This window comes from Galeopterus variegatus, unplaced genomic scaffold, assembly GCF_000696425.1.
Source record: "Galeopterus variegatus unplaced genomic scaffold, G_variegatus-3.0.2 Scaffold516, whole genome shotgun sequence".
Classification (NCBI taxonomy): domain Eukaryota; kingdom Metazoa; phylum Chordata; class Mammalia; order Dermoptera; family Cynocephalidae; genus Galeopterus; species Galeopterus variegatus.
Window position 1 is genome coordinate 558,703 of NW_007726627.1, and position 20,899 is coordinate 579,601.

At 42.3% G+C, this 20,899-nt stretch overlaps 1 protein-coding gene and 1 long non-coding RNA gene across 2 annotated transcripts in view; one reads left to right on the forward strand and one right to left on the reverse strand.

The window, feature by feature from the left end:
• Positions 1 to 10,423, reverse strand: part of SLC15A4 (solute carrier family 15 (oligopeptide transporter), member 4) — a 29,568-nt gene extending 19,145 nt beyond the window's left edge. Inside the window, 2 exon segments of the mRNA XM_008569599.1 lie at positions 3,729 to 4,024; positions 9,881 to 10,423. Coding sequence (XP_008567821.1) covers positions 3,729 to 4,024; positions 9,881 to 10,423 — 839 coding nt within the window.
• A 111-nt stretch (positions 10,424 to 10,534) lies between these two features.
• On the forward strand, positions 10,535 to 12,215 carry LOC103588029. The gene is made up of 2 exons (XR_550280.1): positions 10,535 to 10,609; positions 11,545 to 12,215. It is a non-coding gene; the product is annotated as an uncharacterized LOC103588029 (long non-coding RNA).
• Positions 12,216 to 20,899: the final 8,684 nt, after the last annotated feature.

Sequence of the window (20,899 nt, forward strand, 5' to 3'; positions counted from 1 at the left end):
AGGTGCCTCCCTTTCCAAAAGGGCAATTGTGGCTACAGTAATTTTAATGAAGCTAGGAAGATGTTGTATAATTATAGTCCAAATTGTGGCTGATCTTAGCCCCAGCTTTACACTACTCAGAAATCCCTGTGTTGAGGAAAGCCTTCAGCTTCAATTGAAGCTGGGAACATCAGCTACATCATTGGATTAATATTTGGGAAAAAAAAAATTGCACTGGATTGTTTGGATTTTTAAATAACTAATTTATCAGATATCAAGACCAATACCAATGCTGTTCAATAAAACCATTCTGAGTTGTTTTCATTTAGTCGCTGGTATGACTACAAGGGAGGGTTCCGTCCTAGCAGGGAGAGCACTATCTTTCTATTCAGGTGAAAGAGCTGAGGGGAAGGAGCAATGCTGGCAGTTAAGATGGTCATGACAGTTACAGATAATGACAAAACCAAGAGCAGGTCACACGAAGTGCTCAGTGTGCCCTGCCATATAGTGCTCCCTCATTAATCCTGGCCACACCCCTATGAGGTACTCAAATACTCTTACTGGCCCTGTTTCACAGAGGAGGAACCCAGCGCACAAAGAGGATAAGAAATGTGCCCAAGGTAACGAAGCTAGAAGAGTTGGAGTTGGGACTTGGACCCGGGCTGCCTCGGCTTTAGAGCCTTAGCTGACCACTGCTGATACCACTGCCCCTCTGATCCCTACCCACATGCATTGCTCTCACATCTGCCAGCCACCGTCAAGTCAAGAATACGAGCCTATTGTCCTAACAAGACTCACTTACACAACCTGGCCCTGTCTTATTATTTATAAAATGAACAGGTCCCACTACATAGCTCCAAGATCTTTCTCAGCTCCAAACCACTCTAAGGGAGGAACATGCACTAAGGATTTCAGGAGCAAAACAGGAAAAAAAAAAAAAAAAAAAAAAAGTAACAACTGCATATTGTTCTCTAAAATGAGAAATGCCTGGAGATAATTAATTACCATTAAGAGCGTTTCCAATTCTGGGACTTGGATGGAAATGTCATTTGTCTGCTTTTTAGTTTATAAATTTGTGTCTCATTTTACTAAATTGCCACTATTTAAAATTATTTTCAGCTTATAAAGCTGATGTTTTAAACCTGGACTTTCAGAGTGGGAGAAAATCAAAAAGCTGAGAACTGTAATTAATATTTTTGCCAAATTTTGGTCCAAAAACCTAAATTCAATTCAACAAATATTTACTGAGTACCTATTATATGCCCAGTACTGGTCTAACTAACTAAGTTTTGGGATACAAAAACACATTTTTAAGGGATACAATGATACATTTTTAAAGTATACGGTTCCTGTCCTCACGGAACTTAGTCTGGTAGGAGAAAATAATCCAAAAAAAAAAAAAAAACCACTCAAAAGTAAAACTGTAATTTTCAGAGATATTACTCATATTTCTATTTGAAAGTAAACATAACTTCTCAAAGTTACTTTTTTTCCCCAAAAGGAAATTTAGAGTCTTTATGTACCTAATATAGATACTACCAGTGATTTACCACATTACACTAAATATGTTTCTCTAAAAATATTTAAACGCCAAATTACAAATCTATTTTCACACAAAGAATCATTCACAAAGGTTAGTGGTTATATTATTTTTTCTTTATCCCATTAAAACATCTTAAAAACTGCTAAGTCAATATGCATCTAAAACTTTACCTATTTCATACATATTGTTAGTGTACTATTTTGAACACAGGAGGTTCCAACAGAGACACGGACACAAATGACATTGGAACACAGACAAGAACCCATGAACAAGAGCTCCTCCCCTGAAAGTTTGTGTGCTCCAGTTTCAAGATGCCCGTGCCCCCGACTCTCTGCAATGGGTGCATGCATATGTATGTGTTCTCCACGGAAGACAAAATGTGTCTCTCCACGGAAGAGAGTCCATTAGTTCTCAAATTTTCAACTCAAAGAGGCGCATACCTCATTTCAACTCCAGTTTGATGACCTGAACAAACACACCTTAATTTCTCACTTTATAATAAGCAGAAAATCATCTTCAAAGCACAGGTCAACCTAGGCCAGAAACTGAGACTGGGCCAGATGAAATTACATGCCACAATCATGGAAATACCAGTTGTGTGTATGTTGTGCTTCCTGAGGCTTCTGACGCCTACCTCCTCTACAACATCCTTGTCACAGCAGCTACCACTGACTAGGCCCTCATCCTGCACCAGGCATTCTGAGGGCCTTCCACACATTCGCCTTCCTCAGGCCTTATGGAAATCCTATGAGATCAGTCCCTCTCCATTGTTCAAAATGGAAAAGTAGGCTTGGCACAGGTCAGTAACCTGATCAAGGTCACAGAACCAGTTCAAACCAAGAGCATAGTTTGGAAATTCTTTAGAGCATCAATTTTTCTGCAAGCTAGTCTTTTTTCTTTTTTTTCTTTTTCTGGCTTATTTTTGCTCAAAAAACCAGTGTTTTAAATAAAAGTAACTCCAAACCTTCTTCACTTCTTCATCATGCCTTTTGTACATTAAAACCCCAAAACATCCTCAAAGCAATACTGTTCTCTTGCAAAAATGTTTACCAGGTATCACCCACACAGTTGCACTGAAACTTTAAGGGTTGCTCCCAAGAGAGGTTGTATTTTGCCAATGGATATTTAACCAATAGAATAAATATCCAGAATCTGAAACACTGCTTTTTTCTAATCAAAATAAGGCCCTGGCAAAAGACTAGTGTCTCCTGCTGAGGCAGGGCTACTTGGTCTCACCATGTGTACTTTTGAACTGAATCTGAATGCCACAATGACTCACCAGCATTTCCGGTAGTTCAGCTAGGATGGTTAGGAAATCTGTCAAAACACACAAGGGAATGCTAAAGAAATCAGAGACGTTTAGAAAAGAGCAAAGAAGCAGGCCCATAAGAGCTATTTTGGGGCAGCTTCAAATCTGCCACGTGGAAGGAATATTAGACACATTCATTATGACTCCAAGTACATAAATAAGACAAACACAGAAAAGCCACAGTGAGGTAGATGTGCAAGTCTGCCTGCAGAAGAACATTCCAGCTACCACTGCCCCCAACAATGGGGTGCGCTGCCGAGAGACAGGAAGCTCCAATAGCTGCATGGTCAAAGTCCTGCTCAGCAACTATCAGAAATTCCTAAATTAATCAGAATACTCCCTGATGGGACTGACTACAAAGGGTCCCAGGGACTGGTGGTTACGCAATTTAAATAAGTTTGCCATAATTCACAGAACTATATAGCTAAAAAGGTTGAATTTTACTACATGTAAAAAAGCAGCAGCTTACTTTTTAAAGAGTATAGATAGGTACCAACAAAATGAGCAATTGCTTAGTTTTTCATTCAAATGTATTTCAAAGCTTTTTAAAATAAAAAGAAATATGTACAAAGCATGTACTCTGTCTCCTCTATGCCCTCTGCAAATTTCTATCTTTATAATCTTCCACCAAGCAGCCAGGAGCTTCCATCTGTTCTAGCAGAGGAGGAAGTTCAATGTGGAGGTTAAAAGCATGAGCTCCACTGGCCTGTCTTTAAGATGGGGGACAAAAGCACACCCACCTCCTCCAGAGTATGCAAGGTTAAAAGAGATAAGACACATAAACCACTAAGCCCAGTGCCCAGCACACAGTAAGCACAGTACGGACATAAGCTAGTGTTTTAATTATAGTCATTGGTAAGTCATGTCAAACTGAGCTTGTGAGAATTAAGAACTTACCCACTACTCTGGCGTTCTCTGCTTCGCTTCTGTGAACAGCATGAATATGTCAATATTTTGAATACATCAGTGAAGGCGCTGCCATCAGGAGGCTTGGTGATGAAGAAGCTCTGGCCACAGAGGAAGACCACGAAAGCAATGCCGACACAGACAGTGGGGATCAGGTAACCGGTTACAAAGCTCACGTTCTGCTGAATATAGGCAATGCCTCCTAATGAAATGATTGCTCCCAAATTAATGCTCCAATAAAACCAATTAAAAAATCTCCTAGTGGCTTCTGGACCTCGATCTTTAACCTAAAATAATAGAGAGGAAAAACACTTGAAAACCTGTCAAGGGTGAAAAGCAGATATAATCAAGTGATTAAAATTACTGTTGTCATCACAGTCTATAAGAAATGCAGCATAATCAAAATGGTGTTCACAGATACATTGAAGGGCCTCCTGACAAAAAAGTATCCCACACTTTTAATTACCACAGATGCTGGGTAATGTTTCTCTGATTATGCTAAATTCTAAATATGTAGATCATCTCCCTTTGTGGCCTACCTGGAATGCTCCTTAAAAACAGATTCATGGGACACACATGCCAGACCTACCGAATCATCATCTCTGGGGTTGGGGCCCAGGTATCTGCATTTTAATCAGCTTTCCAGGTACTTCTATTCACAGTAAGTTTTAGAACCACTGATATGTAGCTCCACCTGTTACTGGGTTAAATATGAGTGTCATGAGGCACAGAGTAAACACACTTAGGACCCACAGAGAAAGGCTGCAGGTAACATTTGCTTAAGGGAGCCAGGGCCACCCCTACTGTATCTGGTCTCCTGAGAATCAGAGATCTTGATAAACCTGAAGCACAGAGGAAATTACAGACTAAAGCTAAAACTACAACCATTTTTAGATTAGAAAGGCTATCAATGTAATCAGGAGAAATTCTGATAAGGGTAAGGATTACTGAAAGCTTCAAAAATCAAAAACTTTCTAGACTCAGACAAACATGAGCACTCAAGGTACCACATGCAATGCCCAGGCTTATTCCCTCCACAAGACTACCTGAGTGCAACCATGACATCGAAAGTTCATATGGGGGTAGGGACACTGTGAGCCTTCTCTTCCCACCTGGATTTTACATCTGAATGGACAATGTAAGAGTGAGCCCTGCACTAGCCAAAGATATTTCTAGAGAGTTTCATTTCATAAGATTTTTCTAGCAAACTTACTTGCTAAAGGCTAATGCCGGATTTCACACAAAGACTATCTATCTTTGCTGTCTTAAGAACTTCTACAGTCTCATCCTTAAGTTACAGGTTATGAAAAGGTTAGAAAATTCCATTTCAGTAACACATCTGGTTTCTGATCCACAGAGCAATCTCCTCTACTGAATAAGAACTTTTAAATAACTCCAAACAACCAATTATGATATGCAATAAGCATCTTTTTAGCAATCATATTATTTGATACAATATTTTAAGCTCTATTTTTTAATATCAGAGATGTAAAATATATAATCAAAATTGTCATGGCTATTGTGCTGAAAAGTAATATGCTTGAATTAATTTGGCAACAACCATCTCCAATTGAAAATCCGAGTTTTAAATAAATCACATGTTCTCAAGAGTTTAAACTGTTCTCCAATCCACATCAGCGCTAAACAGAGCTCCTAGACCAAATGCAGGCATCGTCACTGAAGAAAGTTTGTACTGAGAATGTATTATACTTCTAAGGCAGGCAGTTCTTCACCAGGACACAACGCATTTAAATGTTACTAAATAGTGGGCACTAACACTCATGGTACAATGGACACAGATCAGAAGAAAAAGAAATGTGAACAGGGAAATGGTTACAGAGAAAACATAACTAAAACTGTAAAAAAAGAGAGGTAATTGTTTTGACAAGCTTAAAAGGGAGGAGGCCAGTAAGTGTAATGTCTAAACTTAAAAGACAATTTACATATTGAATTGAAATGCACTAGGGGCCTTTCCATCATGCACTGTAGTACTGCACACATCTTCCCATGTCCTCAGACTTATCTCCTCTTCAAATGAAGCGTGAAAAAAATGAACATTCGATTAGTCTACTGAAATCCTAACCTTAAAATTCCATGCATCCTCATGTCTTGCGTAGACATGATTAATTTATTTCAACTTCCAAGGGTAATCCATCAAAATTGCTTTATAAACTGAAGACTAAGGCCTAAAGAACCACATACCAGCCATTTTTGTAACAGAGGGGAAGCTGGCTGCTATAAAGGGCACATCACATGCTTTCATTCCCTGGGCAGACAAGCCCCATCACAGCAGCTGCATTACATCATCATTGTGTACAGCTGCTACATGCTCTATCAGGGTAAACAAGCTTTTCATGTGACTGGTCAGAAGATGCCACCAAAATCAATTCGGAGAAGTACAGCAAATAGAACTGTATATGTCGAGTTAAGCAGCTGACTTTTTTCCTCTAGAAAAAAAATGTATTATTTGCTCTATTAATCTATAAGTTTTTCTTCTTTTAGGTCACTATTTCAAATAATCAATTCATCAAGAATGCTCATGACCTTTGAAAAAAGGTTAAGCACTAGAGGAAGATAGGGGGCTGACATGATTTACATCAAAATATGTCACCCTTGGACTCATGGCTTATACGTCCTCTTTCAAAAGCCAACCAAGGCCTCCTTCCCAAAGCCACTGAGTCTGACCCCATTCACCTCTCCAGTCAGTGTTTCCCAGACATGAGTGATAGGAAAGTATAAAAAATACCCTAAAAATGCAAATACGATTCCTCTAAGTGAGAAGGGCCACAACAGAACAAACCAACCCCACCCTGGAGAACAGCAGAGCATGCTTCATGCCTGGAGACCCCAGGCCTCCCTCTAGGAAATAGCCAGCACCTCCAGGACAAGGACAACCTTTGAAATCTCTCTCAACGAACAGTTCGCACCCGGCATGGAACAAGCACTCTGGCATAAGGGTACTAATGTTTTCCCCCAGTTTTTCCCTTGAGATATAATTCACATACCATAAAGTTCACCCTTTAAAAGTGTACAACTCAGGGCTGGCTGGTTAGCTCACTCAGTAGAGCGTGGCGCTGGTAACATCAAGGTCAAGGGTTCAAATTACTGTACTGGCCAGGAACTGCACAAACTGCAATTCAATGGTCTTTAGTATACTGAGAGTTGTAAAATCATTACTAACATCCAATTTCACAACATTTTCATCACATCAACAGGAAATCCCGCACCCTTTAACAGTCACTCCCATGGCCCCTCTCATAGCCCCTAGAAACCTCCAATCTGCATTCTGTCTCTTCTGGACATTCCATGTAAAGAGAATTATACAAGGGAGACTTTTGTGTCTGACTTCCTTCACTTAGTATAATGTTTTCAAGGTTCCTCAGTACCTAATTTCTTTCCTATGGCTGAATAATATTCCACATGGATATACTACATTTAGTTTATATACTCATCACTTCATGGACATCCCCCTAACTTTCCATTTAAAAAAATTTCAAATTTGTAGAAATGTGGAAAAAATCATAAAATGTACACTTCTATACCTTTCACTTAGATCCTTAGAACTTTTTTTTTCTGCATATAAAAAACATTTGGCTTAATTATTTGAAAATCAGTTGTGGCATTATGTATTTCATCCCCAAGATTTTATCATGAATCTCCTAAAAATAAGGGCATTCTTCCACATGACCACAATACCTTCACCACACCTAAGAACGTAACATCAACACATTATTATCTAACACATGGTCTACAGTCAAATTATGACATTGCATCTGGTTTTCTGGCCTAATATTCACTCACCCAGAATGGTCTCCTTTTTTCTACTACAGTGCTACGTTCAAAGAGATTAGGCCAGTTACCTTGTAGAACAGGGCACATTTCTTTTTAATTTCCACATTTAAATTATGGATCAAAGGAGTGCATTCTGTCAGATTCATTCAAGATAACCTCTACAGGAAAATTCACTTTTTTAAGCAATATTAATTATTTGTGTATTATCTACAGGGAGAGCACTTTTAAGTCAGACTGCCTGGTTCCAAAACTGGCTCTCCTACCCAACTGCTGTACAACCCTGGGTGAGTCAAATCCTCTAGGCCTACGATCCCTATACAACAGGCATAATTACAGTACATAAACCACAAACTGTTGTGAGGCACACTATAATGGGCCTCATCTTCAAAAGATGAAGGGCTGTGCTACCAGCCCTGTGCCTTCCCTGAAGGCCTGTAATCCAGTGGTACCCTGAGGCCAGGGCCATGAGTCTGGGCCTTTAGACTCAACTCTGCGGAACCATCAGAGAATATACACACATTCAGCCCTTCTTAGTGCAGTGGTTCAAGTATGGATTAAGAAATCAGAACTGGAATAAAAGCCTGGATCGACCACTCATTACCTAGAGGACAACAAGAAAATCATCATTTTGTGTCTCTGTTTCCTCATCTGTAAAATGGATATAAGACTCATGTGAGGTTCAAATAAAGTCAAGCATGTAAAGCAAATGCTGCTGTACGAAGAACACAGTTCAGAATTCAGTACACCAGACAACTATTATTTTTCACATCATTATAAGGTATCTTCTTACTCTAATGAATAGCCTTGTACAGGCACGGTTAGAACTCAAATTCAAAACAAAAGGTATTTGAATCCTGGCTCAGTCACGTACAGGCTGTGTAACTTCAGGCAAATGATTTAGTCTCCCAAGCCTCAGTTTCCTCATCTGTAAAACGTGCACTATAAAAGCAGAGGTGTCATAAGGATTAATAAAGTACTTAACACAGTGCCTGGTGCATGGTAAGCCCTCAGTAAATATTACAAGGGAAAGGCACTCACATGGTTTAATGCATAATAAACCTAGGAGTTATCTTTCCTATTGTTCACATATAACCCAGCAGACCAGCAATTCCCACCCACTCTGCTTCCACAATGTATCTTAAATCCACCCACTTCGTTCCATGTCCACTGCCTTTACTCTAGTCCAAGCCCCCCCCCCTCACCTGTCTAGATGTAATAGACCTACCTGGTATCCCTGCTGTCACCCCTTTCCACACAACCCATTCTCTACAGCAGATATCCGCACACTTTTTCTCTGAGGGGCAGGTAGTTAATTTAAACATTTCAGGTTTTATGAGACATTTGGTCTGTCACAACTACTCAATTCTTCCACTGTCTAGTGAAAGCAGTCCTGGCATAGCAAATACATAGGCAGGAATGGGGAGGGCTGATAGAGCTTTATTTACGGAGACTGACATCTGAATATCATACAATCTTCACTTCTCACAAAATATTCTATTTGCTTCCAACCACTTAAAAATGTCAAGAACCACTCTTAGCATGTGAATCCGAAAAAAACAGGAAGTAAACCTGATGTGGCACCCAGGCCGTGGTCACCAGACATCTGCTCTACACAGAACATAAGTCATATCACTACCCTGCTCAAACCCCATAAAAGCTTCCTACTGTACTCAAAACAGATCTCAAACTCTTTAACACCCCGCACATGATCTGTCCCCGATTACTTCTCCCACTCCTTTTAATTTTCTGAAATGATCTGCGTTTCCCATTGCTCTTAAAATCTCCTATTCTGCATATAACACTTATTAATCATTTCCTTTCCCCTCCCGAAGATCAGGAGCGGTTCCTCCCTCATTTCTTGGCGTTCATGGTTGCAAAGCAGGAGCTTGGTGCTAACTTGATTCAAACTCCTTTGCATCTGGCCTTTCCTACAAACCCCACCCCCAAACTCCCTTAAAATAACAAAGACTGAATACACCGCTCTTTGTAATCGAAGAAGCTACAAGTAACCTGGCCGCCTTCCCTTTACTTCCTGGCCCCAGGGCCTTTGCACTTGCTTATCCTCCTGCCTGGAAAGCTCTTCCAGCGACTGCTACCTCTTCTATCCTTCAAGTCCCAACTCCAGCAGCTCCTCCAGAGAGACGAGGCCTATTTTCTTTAAAGCCACAGTGGACATCCCTCTGTATGCGGATCCACTCACCCCGCCCTAGGCGGACCCCTTCCCAGCACCTATCATACCTGTCCTCCATACTACCTTTATCCACCTGCTCGCGGGCTTCTTCCCCACGCGGGGCAGGCGGCCCCTGTCCCTGTCCTGCGGCACGTGAACGGGGGCGGGGCGCGCGGCTCACCTGGTCGGCGCCGAAGGGTGTGATGTTGGCCTTGACGGTGGCCACGCCGAGCCCCACAAGCACTAGCCCTGCGAAGGTGGCGGGCGCGCAGTGGCGGGTGGCTGCCTCCGGGCAGACCGCACTGCCGTTGGCGGAGGACGCCGAGCAGTTGAGCACGCGCGCCGGGCGCAGGGCCCCGCAGAGAGCGACGCGAGGGGCGGGCGCGGCCAGCAGCGGGAAGGCCAGCATGCCCAGCAGGTACAGCGCCAGGCTGAGCAGGATAGCGCGCGCCCGGCCGAGCCGCGCGTCGGCCAGCCAACCGCCGAACGGCGAGCCTAGGTAGGTGAGGCCCATGAAAAGCAGCAGCGCCTGGCTGGCCTGCGCGCCCTCCCAGAAGAACGGCGCCCCGTTCAGGAACAGCACCAGGTTGGACGTTATGCCGTAGAAGGCAGCTCGCTCCAGCAGCTCGGTCAGCAGCACGGCCCCGCACGCCACGCGCCGGCCCGCGAACGCCGCTGCCAGCCGCGCGCCCAGCAGCGGCGCCCGCTCGCCCGCGCCCTCCATGCGCCGCAGCGGTCGCAGCCGCCCGCCGACCGACGCTCCCACAAGCCCTCGCTGCCGCCCTTCTCGCGAGACTTACTGCCCAGCCCGGGCGTCCCCATTGGGTGGGCTCGCCGCCGCTCAGCACGGCCGACGCGGGCTTCTGGTCCCGCCCCGGAAGCCTGAGGAGGCGGCTGCCCAGCTGTCCTGGTCAGTTCTTGTGGAGTGCGGGGCGGTGGCTTTACTGCCCAGGAGGTGTTAGAGGAATCAGAGCCTGGCGCTCCGAGGCGTCCATCCTGCACCGGCGCCTAAAGGGCAGCTAAACCCACGCTTCCGGCGGTGACCGCTCTTTAGGCTGATGCACTGAGGCTCGCCCCTTTTGCCCCTGCCCCCAGCCTCCTCGGCCTTCTTTCTGTCCTGAGACAGGTCTTCTTAACTCGTGCATTATTGACATTTGGAGCTGGGTGGTTCTTGGATGCAGGACTGTCCTGTGCATTGCAGGACGTTTAGCAGCCTCCCTGGCCTCTGCTATCCACTAGGTGCCAGTTCCACCCCCGCCACCGCTGGTGGTGACCACCGAAAATGCCTGCAGGCGTTGCCAAAGGACCCCTGGTGGGAGGGGGAGGGCAAACTTGCCCTGCCACTGAGAACCACTGGCCTAGAATAAGCCAAACTCTAGCCTGTCTCAGGCTTTTTTCCATAATACCTGTGCTACAGGTCAAGTGTATTCCTCAAAAGTTCATGTATTGAAAAGTTGACCCTCATTGTAACAGTGTTAAGAGGGTGGGGAATCCTATTGTAGTATTTGAAAGGTGGGGCCTTTATGAGGTGATTAGATTGTGAGGACTATGCCCTCATGAATGAATTGATCCATTCATGGACTAATGGGTGTGGTTCTTATGGCTTTAGAAGGAGAGTGAGTGAGAAGGTTAGCTGTCTTGCTTAGGCAATTCTCACTGTGGCCAAAAAGGCCCTCACAAGATGCTTATACTAGAACATGGCCTCCAAACTGCAAGAAATAAATTTTATTTCTTTATAAATTACCCAGTTTCAAGTGTTATGTTATTAACAAAAACAGACTAATACAATATGTTACAATTTTTGCTTATTCTTTTTTTCCTCCAATTTGTGCGTGTTTTCCACAGGTCTTCGTGGTGTCAGGGCACTTTCATGTCTTGTTCCTCACCATGTCCCCTGTGCCTAGGACATGGCCTGACACATAGTGGAGTGGAGAAGAGCCTTCTGAAAATGGCCCCCAGCATTGCTTCAGAAATTGGGACCACAGCTGCAATGACTCGATGAGCGTGAGTGAGACCATTTCCTCTTCCTTCCTCCATCCTTACCTCTAGTTAACACAAGGATGGATTCACTACCTGGGAAGAGGCCTTGCCACTAGGTCATCTGGATAAGTAATCCTGCCAATAAGTCTGGAAGTAGCATGTATTATCTTTTTTTATTTTTATTTTTTGAATGTCTGACACATTGACTGATTCTTAGCACAGTGCTGGCACATAGCCGGCAATATATATTTGACAAATATCTAATGAAAAAATAATTGAATGTCGGAACTGGACCTTCTCCACCTATCTGTTAATGCTGATCATTTTTCAGTTGTCAGCTCAGATGTCACTTTCCTAAGCCTTCCAGGTGAGATTATCGCCCCGCACCCACCACTTTTTATGTGGTTAGAGTTCTCTATACTTTTTTTCACAGAACCCATTTTATAATTTGTGTGTATAAATGTAATTTATAATTTATTTAATTGTGAAACTATTTGACATCTGTCTGTAAAGCTGCGATCTTGTTTCCTAGTCTCTGGCACAGCCCCTGCCAGTGATAAATGTATGTAGAATAAACTAAATGAATGAACATTTGTTGGATTGTAAATGATGCAAGAACATCTTACATTAACTTTTTTTTTTCTTTCTTTTTTTTTTAGACTAATCTTCTAGGGCATATATTAGTACTCTAACTCACTATGTTCAGGGTCGCACATCTAGTAAGCAATAGAGCTCAGGCATAAAAGGCTTGTAACTAATTTTTAGTTTAGTGTTTCTTCCACATTCCAGCTGGTAGATGAGATAATCTTTGCATCATAGTTTGAATGTTCTTCAAAAGTCATATTGAAACTTCATTCCCATTCATGGATTAATGGGTTAATGGATGCATGTGTTATCAGGAGTAGACTGGTGGTATTATAAGGAGAGGAAGAGAACATGTGAGCGTACTCTTGCCCTCCTGCCATGTGATACCCTGTGCTGCTTCAGGGCTCCTCCACAGAGATTTTCCCCCCAGGAAGAAGGTTCTCCCCAGATGTGCCCCCTTGACCTTCCCAGCCTCCAGAACTCCAAGAAATAAATGTCTTTTCTTTATAAATTCCCCAGTTTCAGTTATAAATGGACAAAAACAGACTAATATACTTTGAGTATTTGTTCTAAGACTGATAGGATTGACACACTCAGGCAAAGTCTAGAATAAATTAATATTAGACATGGAATGAGTACAAACCATTTGACTTGAATCATGTGAAAACTTAGTGCATAAGCACTGCCCAATACAGCTGAGCTGTTCTGGGTGATAGCAAACTAACCCAATTACACAGGCTCCTTTGAGAAATATAAAGCTAAGTGAAAAAATGGAGGGGAGGCTGGACTCAGAGTTCAGGATGTATGCTGAGGAATTTTGAGCACTTATTCCTGGTCCTCAGGAGATCTGTTGTACACTGCAGTCTTTGATACCTTGAGGTTGCAAAACAAATCCAGCATGCAGAAATGTTTTGATTTGGTTGCAACGTTTTTAAAAAAAAAAAAAAAAAGTGAGCCAGTTCCACCTATTGCAAGATCCCATTTATATGAAATGTCCAGAATAGGCAAACTTATAGAGACAGAATGCAGATTACTGGTATGGTTGCCAGATACTGGTGGGGGTGGAGGAGATTGCGGAGGGACTGCTAAAGAGTATGGGGTTTCTTTTTGCAGTGATGAAAAGTTTCTAAAATTGATTGTGGTCATGGTTGCACAATTCTGTGTACATACTAAAAACCATTGAATTGCACACTTTAAATTAGTGAATTGTATGGTATGTTAATTATATCTATAAAGCTGTTACCAAAAGAAAGTGAACTAACAGTTAAAAATTGAGAGTTTTCGAGTATAAATTTGGATGCACTGTTGTTCTTGGGGCGGGTGGGGGGAGGGTAGCTCTGACAAAACTGGGACTTGTGGTTGCCTGTTACACTTTGTCTCCCCACCCACACTCCCCTTGAACCATGCCTCATGGTATTCAACCTTGATGTAGTCCCCACAGGTCACAGTGCCTGCAGTTTGCTTTGACCAAAAGAACTTGGTAGAAGCGTCCCTGGGCCAGGTCTGTGTCTAACCTTGAGAAGGTCTGGGAGCTTCCACTTTTGTGCTGTGGAAGTCCTAAGCCACCATCTTAGAAGTCCATCTACCCTGCTGGAGAGAACTGAGTTGAGGAATAGTCTGCCACTGCATGTAAAGGAGGTCTCCATTGTCTCAGCATCCCAGCCACGCTGCCAGCTGACTGAAGCCACATGGATAATCACCAGCAAGACCAACAGGAAGACTGCCCAGCTGAGCCTCAGCCCAGGTTATGAAGCAACAGATAATGGAGACACACCTACCTTCCAACAGAGCCACAGTCTGCTGACGCCAAGTAGCAGCTCCTTTCTTTAGATGGAGGATACACTCTCTAGCTTATCTAAATCCTTCCTATTCTCCATTGTCTTATTTTTCTTATCCAAGAGAAATTATTCTCTTTTCCTCCCTTCTCTCTACTGCACTTAACGAGTTTGAAAAAGAAAAAAAAAAGAAAGAAGTAATTCTCCATATCTGCACTGTCCAGTGCAGTAACCACTGCCACATGTGACTACTTAAACTTAAATTAGTTAATGTTAAATATAATGAAAAATTCTGTTTCTCCATCACACTAGCCACATTTCATGTGCTCTGTAGCTATGAGACTGATGGCTACCATAGTGCAGTGTAGATCACACCATCATTGCAGAAAGTTCTAGCAGACAACCCTGCTCTATACTAATGTGTAATGTGTGTGATGAATTACATACCCAACATCCACACCCTCTTTCTTCTTCCAAACAGAATCCCAATTCTATTCAGGTATTTATTCTCTGTTTGTCCTAACCCCACCCCTGCCTGTCACCAGCTACCCCTGTAGCTCAGGAGAAACTAACTTCATCTTTGTTCCTGGGTCTGACTAGTTAGCACCAGAGCTGGTCCCCTGGTTCTTCATGGTGATTAGTTCAGGTACCCAGGCTCAAGCCATCCAGGACGTGCCCATGGTTACTGGCTCAGTAGTGGAAAAGTGACATAAGTTGGCTCAGTCAGACTAAAAAAGAGGGCCCTTATCCCATGACTGTAAGAAAGATAGACCCTTCCAAATTGCATATGAGTTAGGAAGCCTGTGGCTCTAATAGCTCCTGGCAGCTGTTCGACAACCATGAGATGAACCAGTTCAGAATGAAACCGACTTGGTGGATGGCACAATGGAGAATCAGAGAAGAATTGGATAATAAAAGAGAATAAATCTTACATTGTTTAAGCTGCCATCACTTACAGCCAAAAGCCACTGATGACAAGTCTATCAAAAAATGGAAAAAATAAAAGAACAAGAGAGGGAAATCTTTTCTCATGCCAGGTCCAATTCACACTTTGAGTTTCTTCCTGGGTCCTGTAATTACTGAGTTTGTGGCCCCTGTACTAAGCCTCACTGATTGTATAACTAAAGAACTGATGTGAGTTGACTTTTTCCACTTTGTTAGGTATACTTGCAACATATCTCTGCTCCTGAAAGTAATCGTTATCAGTCTCTCCTTTACAGCTAAAACAATCAAATGAATAAATGACCTAATGCATACAGCATTATGTATCTAAGGAGTATCTAAGGAATCGGTAACATTGTCTTACAAAGTATATTTTTGTAGGGAGGCTCTTCACCTTAAGGGCCCTCTGAAAAAGAGGACCTTATTGCAAGGACCCCTGTGGTGTGAACTAGAATTGGAGATGCACCGTTGGCTCAGAAGCACAGGGCTCATCTTTCTCTTGCACTGCCCTGTTCTCTGAGACTCTCACTTAGTGCAGAGCTAAGAGAGATGCTGTTTAAGGCAATGAATTCCAAAACCATCAGAGACAAGCCATTTCAGGGGTTTCCTAACTTCTCTGGTATTTTTCATGGCATTTCTGCCTCTTGTTTCATGTCCCTATAGAGTTGCTCACTCCTTGCTGCCAGACAGTTGCATCTCCTTACAGTTTCAGCTTCCTCAAAACTTTGGTTTGCGAGCAGCCATCATGGTCTTTCTGCGCCATCCATACATCACTCACTTACTCAGTGAACAAGTAACCACTGAACACACACACCACACGGCACGACAACCCAACCCTCACGCTCACAGCCAGTGCTGCTACTTTTCTGGATTTACTAGTTCCCTAGAGACGGACAGACTCTGGAAAGCCCAGCTCATCTTTGTGTGTCAGGCCACAGCATAAGTCACTAGTCATTATAGTCACAGGCCATGTCATAGATCTTTTGACTCTCCTTGGGTACAGAGAGTTGTCACAGATTCTATTTATTTCATGGAGTCACTGTTGCAACAGGTGTCTCTGGCTGCAAATAATCTACGTAGAAGCTTAAAACATAAGAAGTGAAATAAATAAAAACAGAGCCAACCGATGGAATGGAATCAGGTTTCATATTCTTGAGTCCAAACCAAAGCCACGCTAACCTACTTTTAGCATGAACTAATTCAGCCCTCAGAATGACTTGGGTTTTTTATAGAGGATGTGAGAGTGTATGGTCAGGAAGGTGGGTTTTGATTTGACTTTTTTCAAGCACTCACTTTATTTGACCCTGGTAAGTAGCAACCTCTACTTCTTGGGTACTTTTTCTCCTGTGTTTTAAAAATCCACAAGACATCTGCAAAAATCAGGCATTCACCAATGTGGGGGGAGGGAAATAAGTAAGAGAAAATGAACTTCTGCTTCCTTCTATTGCAAGAAATGCAAGATGTTAACAAATGTGCAACCACACCTAACCATCCTACTCTAACTACTACTTTTATAATTTCTTGTAAATAATCTTAATTTATGTTGTGATCATGAAAGAGATACTTGGTAGTTATAAGTATATATGCTTTGTAGGTTGGGCTTTACAGGAAAAATCAATGGAGGAGAATACAAAGGACAACATGTACATAAAATAACAGTGTATGATAATGAAATTATTTACAGTCCGTGGAGAGAAGAGTGGACTGTTCAATAAATTCTGTTGGAAAAAGCAACTAAACGTGGGAAAATTAGGCTTCACATTTTGTTTTTTTCTTTTCTTTTTTTTTTTCCCCCCGGACCAGTAAGGGGATCGCAACCCTCGGCACAGTGTGGTCCGCACCACACTCAACCAGTGAGCGCACCGGCCATCCCTATATAGGATCTGAACCCGCAGCCTTGGCGCTACCAGTGCCACACTCTCCCGAGTGAGCCACGGGGCTGGCCCCTAGGCTTCACATTTTGTACCAACATAAATTCCAGATGGATTAAATGTTAAAATGAAGAAACCAAAAATTTAAAAGCATTAGGAAAAAATATTAGCAAATATAAAATCTTAAGGAGGGGAACGTCTTTCTGAGCCTAACAATAAAAGCAGAAGCCATAAAGGAAAAAGTTAATTGATTTGACTACATAAAGACTTAAAACTTATATATGTATAAAATAGTAATCGTAAGGGCCGGCCTGTGGCTCACTCGGTAGAGTGCGGTGCTGATAACACCAAGGCCACGGGTTCGGATCCTATATAGGGATGGCCGGTTTGCTCACTGGCTGAGTGTGGTGCTGACAACACCAAGCCAAGGGTTGAGATCCCCTTACCGGTCATCTTTATAATAAACAAAAAAAAATAGTAATCATAGTTAACAGCAAACAAACTGAAAAAATGTATTTGAAATACATGTAATAAAGTTAATGTCCATATTTTATAAAGCGTTCTTAAGAATAATGAAAAGATGAATGTCCAGTAAATAAAATTGGCATAGTCAATGGCCAGGCACTTTAGAGAATAGCTGTTGTTTGGTCCCATTCGGCATCCATTTCCCCTTTTGGTAATTGTACCTTGATTTTCCTTAGTTAAGCAACATTCCCTGGTTTAGGAGAGACTGGCTGCACCCCGTAGCCCTGGAGTGGGCATGTGACCTAAGCCTATCCAATCAGCAGTATCCCATCTATTGAGCTAAATGATTGGTTCAGAGATGGACATGTGACCCAAGTTGGTCAGAGCTAATCCAATGATTTATTTTGAAATGAGCAGGAAGAAGTGATTCTACCTTCTGCTGAGTATGAAATTATAAACATGTAAACATGGAGTTGCCAGGTCCCATCTTGGGAAAACCAAGAATTAAGCAACCCAGAAAAAGGTAGAGATGAGAGAAAGACCTCTTGCTTCTGATCTTGGCTAAAGGTAGCTTTCTCCCTGATGTTTCATTTGTGAGCCCATGAGTCCTATTTTTGGTTAAGCAAATGTGACTTTCTGTCACTTGCAATTGAAAAAGTCCCAGCCAATACGAGCAATACATACACATGCACACACACAGAAAACAAAAGGACACAAATGCCTTTCACAAAAAATAAAAAGTCAAATTACACTGATAATTGTAAAATGCAAAAAGAGGAAACATATTTCATCAGTTGACCTAGAAATACCCAGCTTTGGCAATGTTTTGAGAAATGAGTGGGCTCATGAATGGCCAGTGCAAAAGTCAACTGGTGCCACTTTTCTGGAGGGCATTTAGTCATTTGTATCAGAACCATATACGCCTACACATTGAATGTGCAATTCCACCTCCAGGAATTTAAGAATGTGTGCAGAGGCTTAGCTATAAAATGTTCATTACAATGTTGCTTAAAATAGCCAAAAGATTGGAAACAGCAAAGGTGTACAATAAGAAGGCGTTGATAAATGACAGTGCATGCATGTACTGGAATATTATGTAGTTATTCAAATGATATTGCAGATGTAAGATTACGAGATGGACAGGTGTTCATGATATATGATCATATTAGTTTTCTACTGCTGTGTAACAAATTACTCCAACAGCTAGAAGAGCAACACCCATTCATGAGCACACAGTTCTATAGGTCAAAAGTCTGGGCATCAGCAAGACTGTCCTCTCTGCTCAGGGCCTCAGGAAGCTGAAATCAAGGGGTTGGCCTGGCTGACATCTCATCTGGAGCTCAGGCATCTCTTTGCAGCTGATATGGTTGTAGCCGGTGTAGTTCCTTGAGGTGGGGGTTTGAAGTTTCATAGCTGCCTGACAGCTGGGGGATGCCCTCAGCAACTAGAGCTAACCATCATTCCCCATGACATGGGCCCCCTAACCTTCACAGCCTACAGAAGAGAATCTTCCTGGCCTCAAATCCCTCTTATGCCTTAAATCTTTTTGACATTAGAATATGTTCAGTCCCATTGAAGTAATTGTTATGTGAGGCTCATCCTGCATAATCTTCCAATTTAAGGTCAACTAACTTGGGAATTCAAATCACATCTGCAAATTTTCTTCACAGCAGCCCCTGGATTGGTGCTTGACTGAATAACCCATAGGAGGTGTGTGTACACAGTGGGTGGGAGCTCTAGGGGGCCAGTTTAGAATTTTGCCTACCACAATTATTAAGTAAATAAAAGAGCATATAATGAAAAACAAAAACAGTGTAGTGTTCCTATTTTTTGTAACAAAAATGACAAACAGAAATGAATACAAAACAAAAATCAACAACAAAAATACTGTATCCATAGAGCAAAGGCAAAGGAGCATAGCAGAGTCCACCATGGGGAGATGTCAGACCTCCTGTGCCTCAGGTTCTTCACCTGTAAACTGGTGAGTACAACAGTGCCCACAGTGTAGGACTGGGGGGATTGAGGGACATTGTCCAGTGCTTAGAACAGTGTTAGGCACATGGGGAACACCCAGTAACCGGGACTATTATGATGATTATATTTATGTATAAAGTCTAGAAGAACTTGAGACCAAAATATCAATAGTTTTTATCTCAGGATAGTGGGATTTTGTGTGATTTTTACAATTACGAGGTACTTTGAAAAGTTCATGGAAAAATGGAATAAAAAGATAACACAAATTTTCCCATGAACTTTTTGAGGACCCCTCATATTTTTTGCTGATCTGAATTTGTTAAACATACCTTGCTTATTTAATAAAAGTAAATTAAAATGTTAAAAGAATAAATATGGACCTTTGCAAACAACATGTTGTTTTTTTTTTCCTTTTTGTCTTTTTTCGTGTCCGGCAATGGATCGCAACCCTCAGTGTTGCGCCCGTACCGGACCGGGACCGGCAACGGGATCGCAACCGTCGGCGTCGCGCCCGCACCTCGCTCAGCCAGTGAGCGGGAACCGGTCTGTATGTGGGATCCGAACCCTCGGCGGGAGCGCCGCCACACTCCCAAGCGGCGCACTGTAGCAGTGCGCCACCGGGCCGGCCCAAACAACAGGTTGTTGCTGGAAGCAGTTCAAAAGGAGTTCTGTCTTCCCTTTAGTAAACCTCTGATATGCACAGAATGCGACCTAGGTCCTGTCGACCATGTCTCTTGCATTATTAGCAATGTGAATATTTACAGCAGTCCCAAATGCTGTCATGCTCACTGTCTCATTTGGCAGTGATGAGAATGTTTGCGATGAGCACTGAAAATTGAGTTAAGAATTGAGTCTGCCCAGTCATCAGAATAGCAGTGGGAATCAAAGCCCTGATTCCTTGCTAAAAGCTCAAAGGAATAATCATATATTTTTGGCTGACTTCATCATGTTCATTAAGCAACACTAGCAGGAACTAGTTACTTTCAGACCAAGAGCTTTTTTTTTTTTTTTTTGGTATTTGGTCACTTTCAAGTGCTGTTAATGAAAGTCATGAAAAAGGAAATATAACCAGGGTACACAAACCACAGTTCCACATGTATCTTCCTTTTTTAATGAGGATTTCTGTCTTTCTCTCTCTCTCTCTCTCTCCCCCCCCCTCCATTTCTCTTTTTCCATTTATTTCTCCTCCCTTTTTCTGTCACACACACACACACACCCCATTTGTATTTTTTCTTTCCTCTCCTCCGATAGAAACAAAGTAGAGTGCCTCGGTTATGTCATAAAAGCAACAACAAAAAGAAAAAAGAGAAGATGTCAAGTGTTGATTTTTATCACAAAACCATTTCTAAAGTTAGTATGCCCACAGTAGTCTCACTTGAAAACACTGTCATTTTTAGGCAGGGTAGATAATAAAGTTTCATTTTTCCTGGTGCCGGGAACTGAAAAAATAGTCTGACCAAACATTATGATCAAACGAAAAACAGGTTTTGCTTTACATATATTTTAAGGTTCTTATGTTAGAAGCATCTGGAGAAATCTCATAAGAGACGCCTACAAACTTTTCTCTTATCACCCTCCTCCTCAGTAAATATTTCTACATTATTCCAT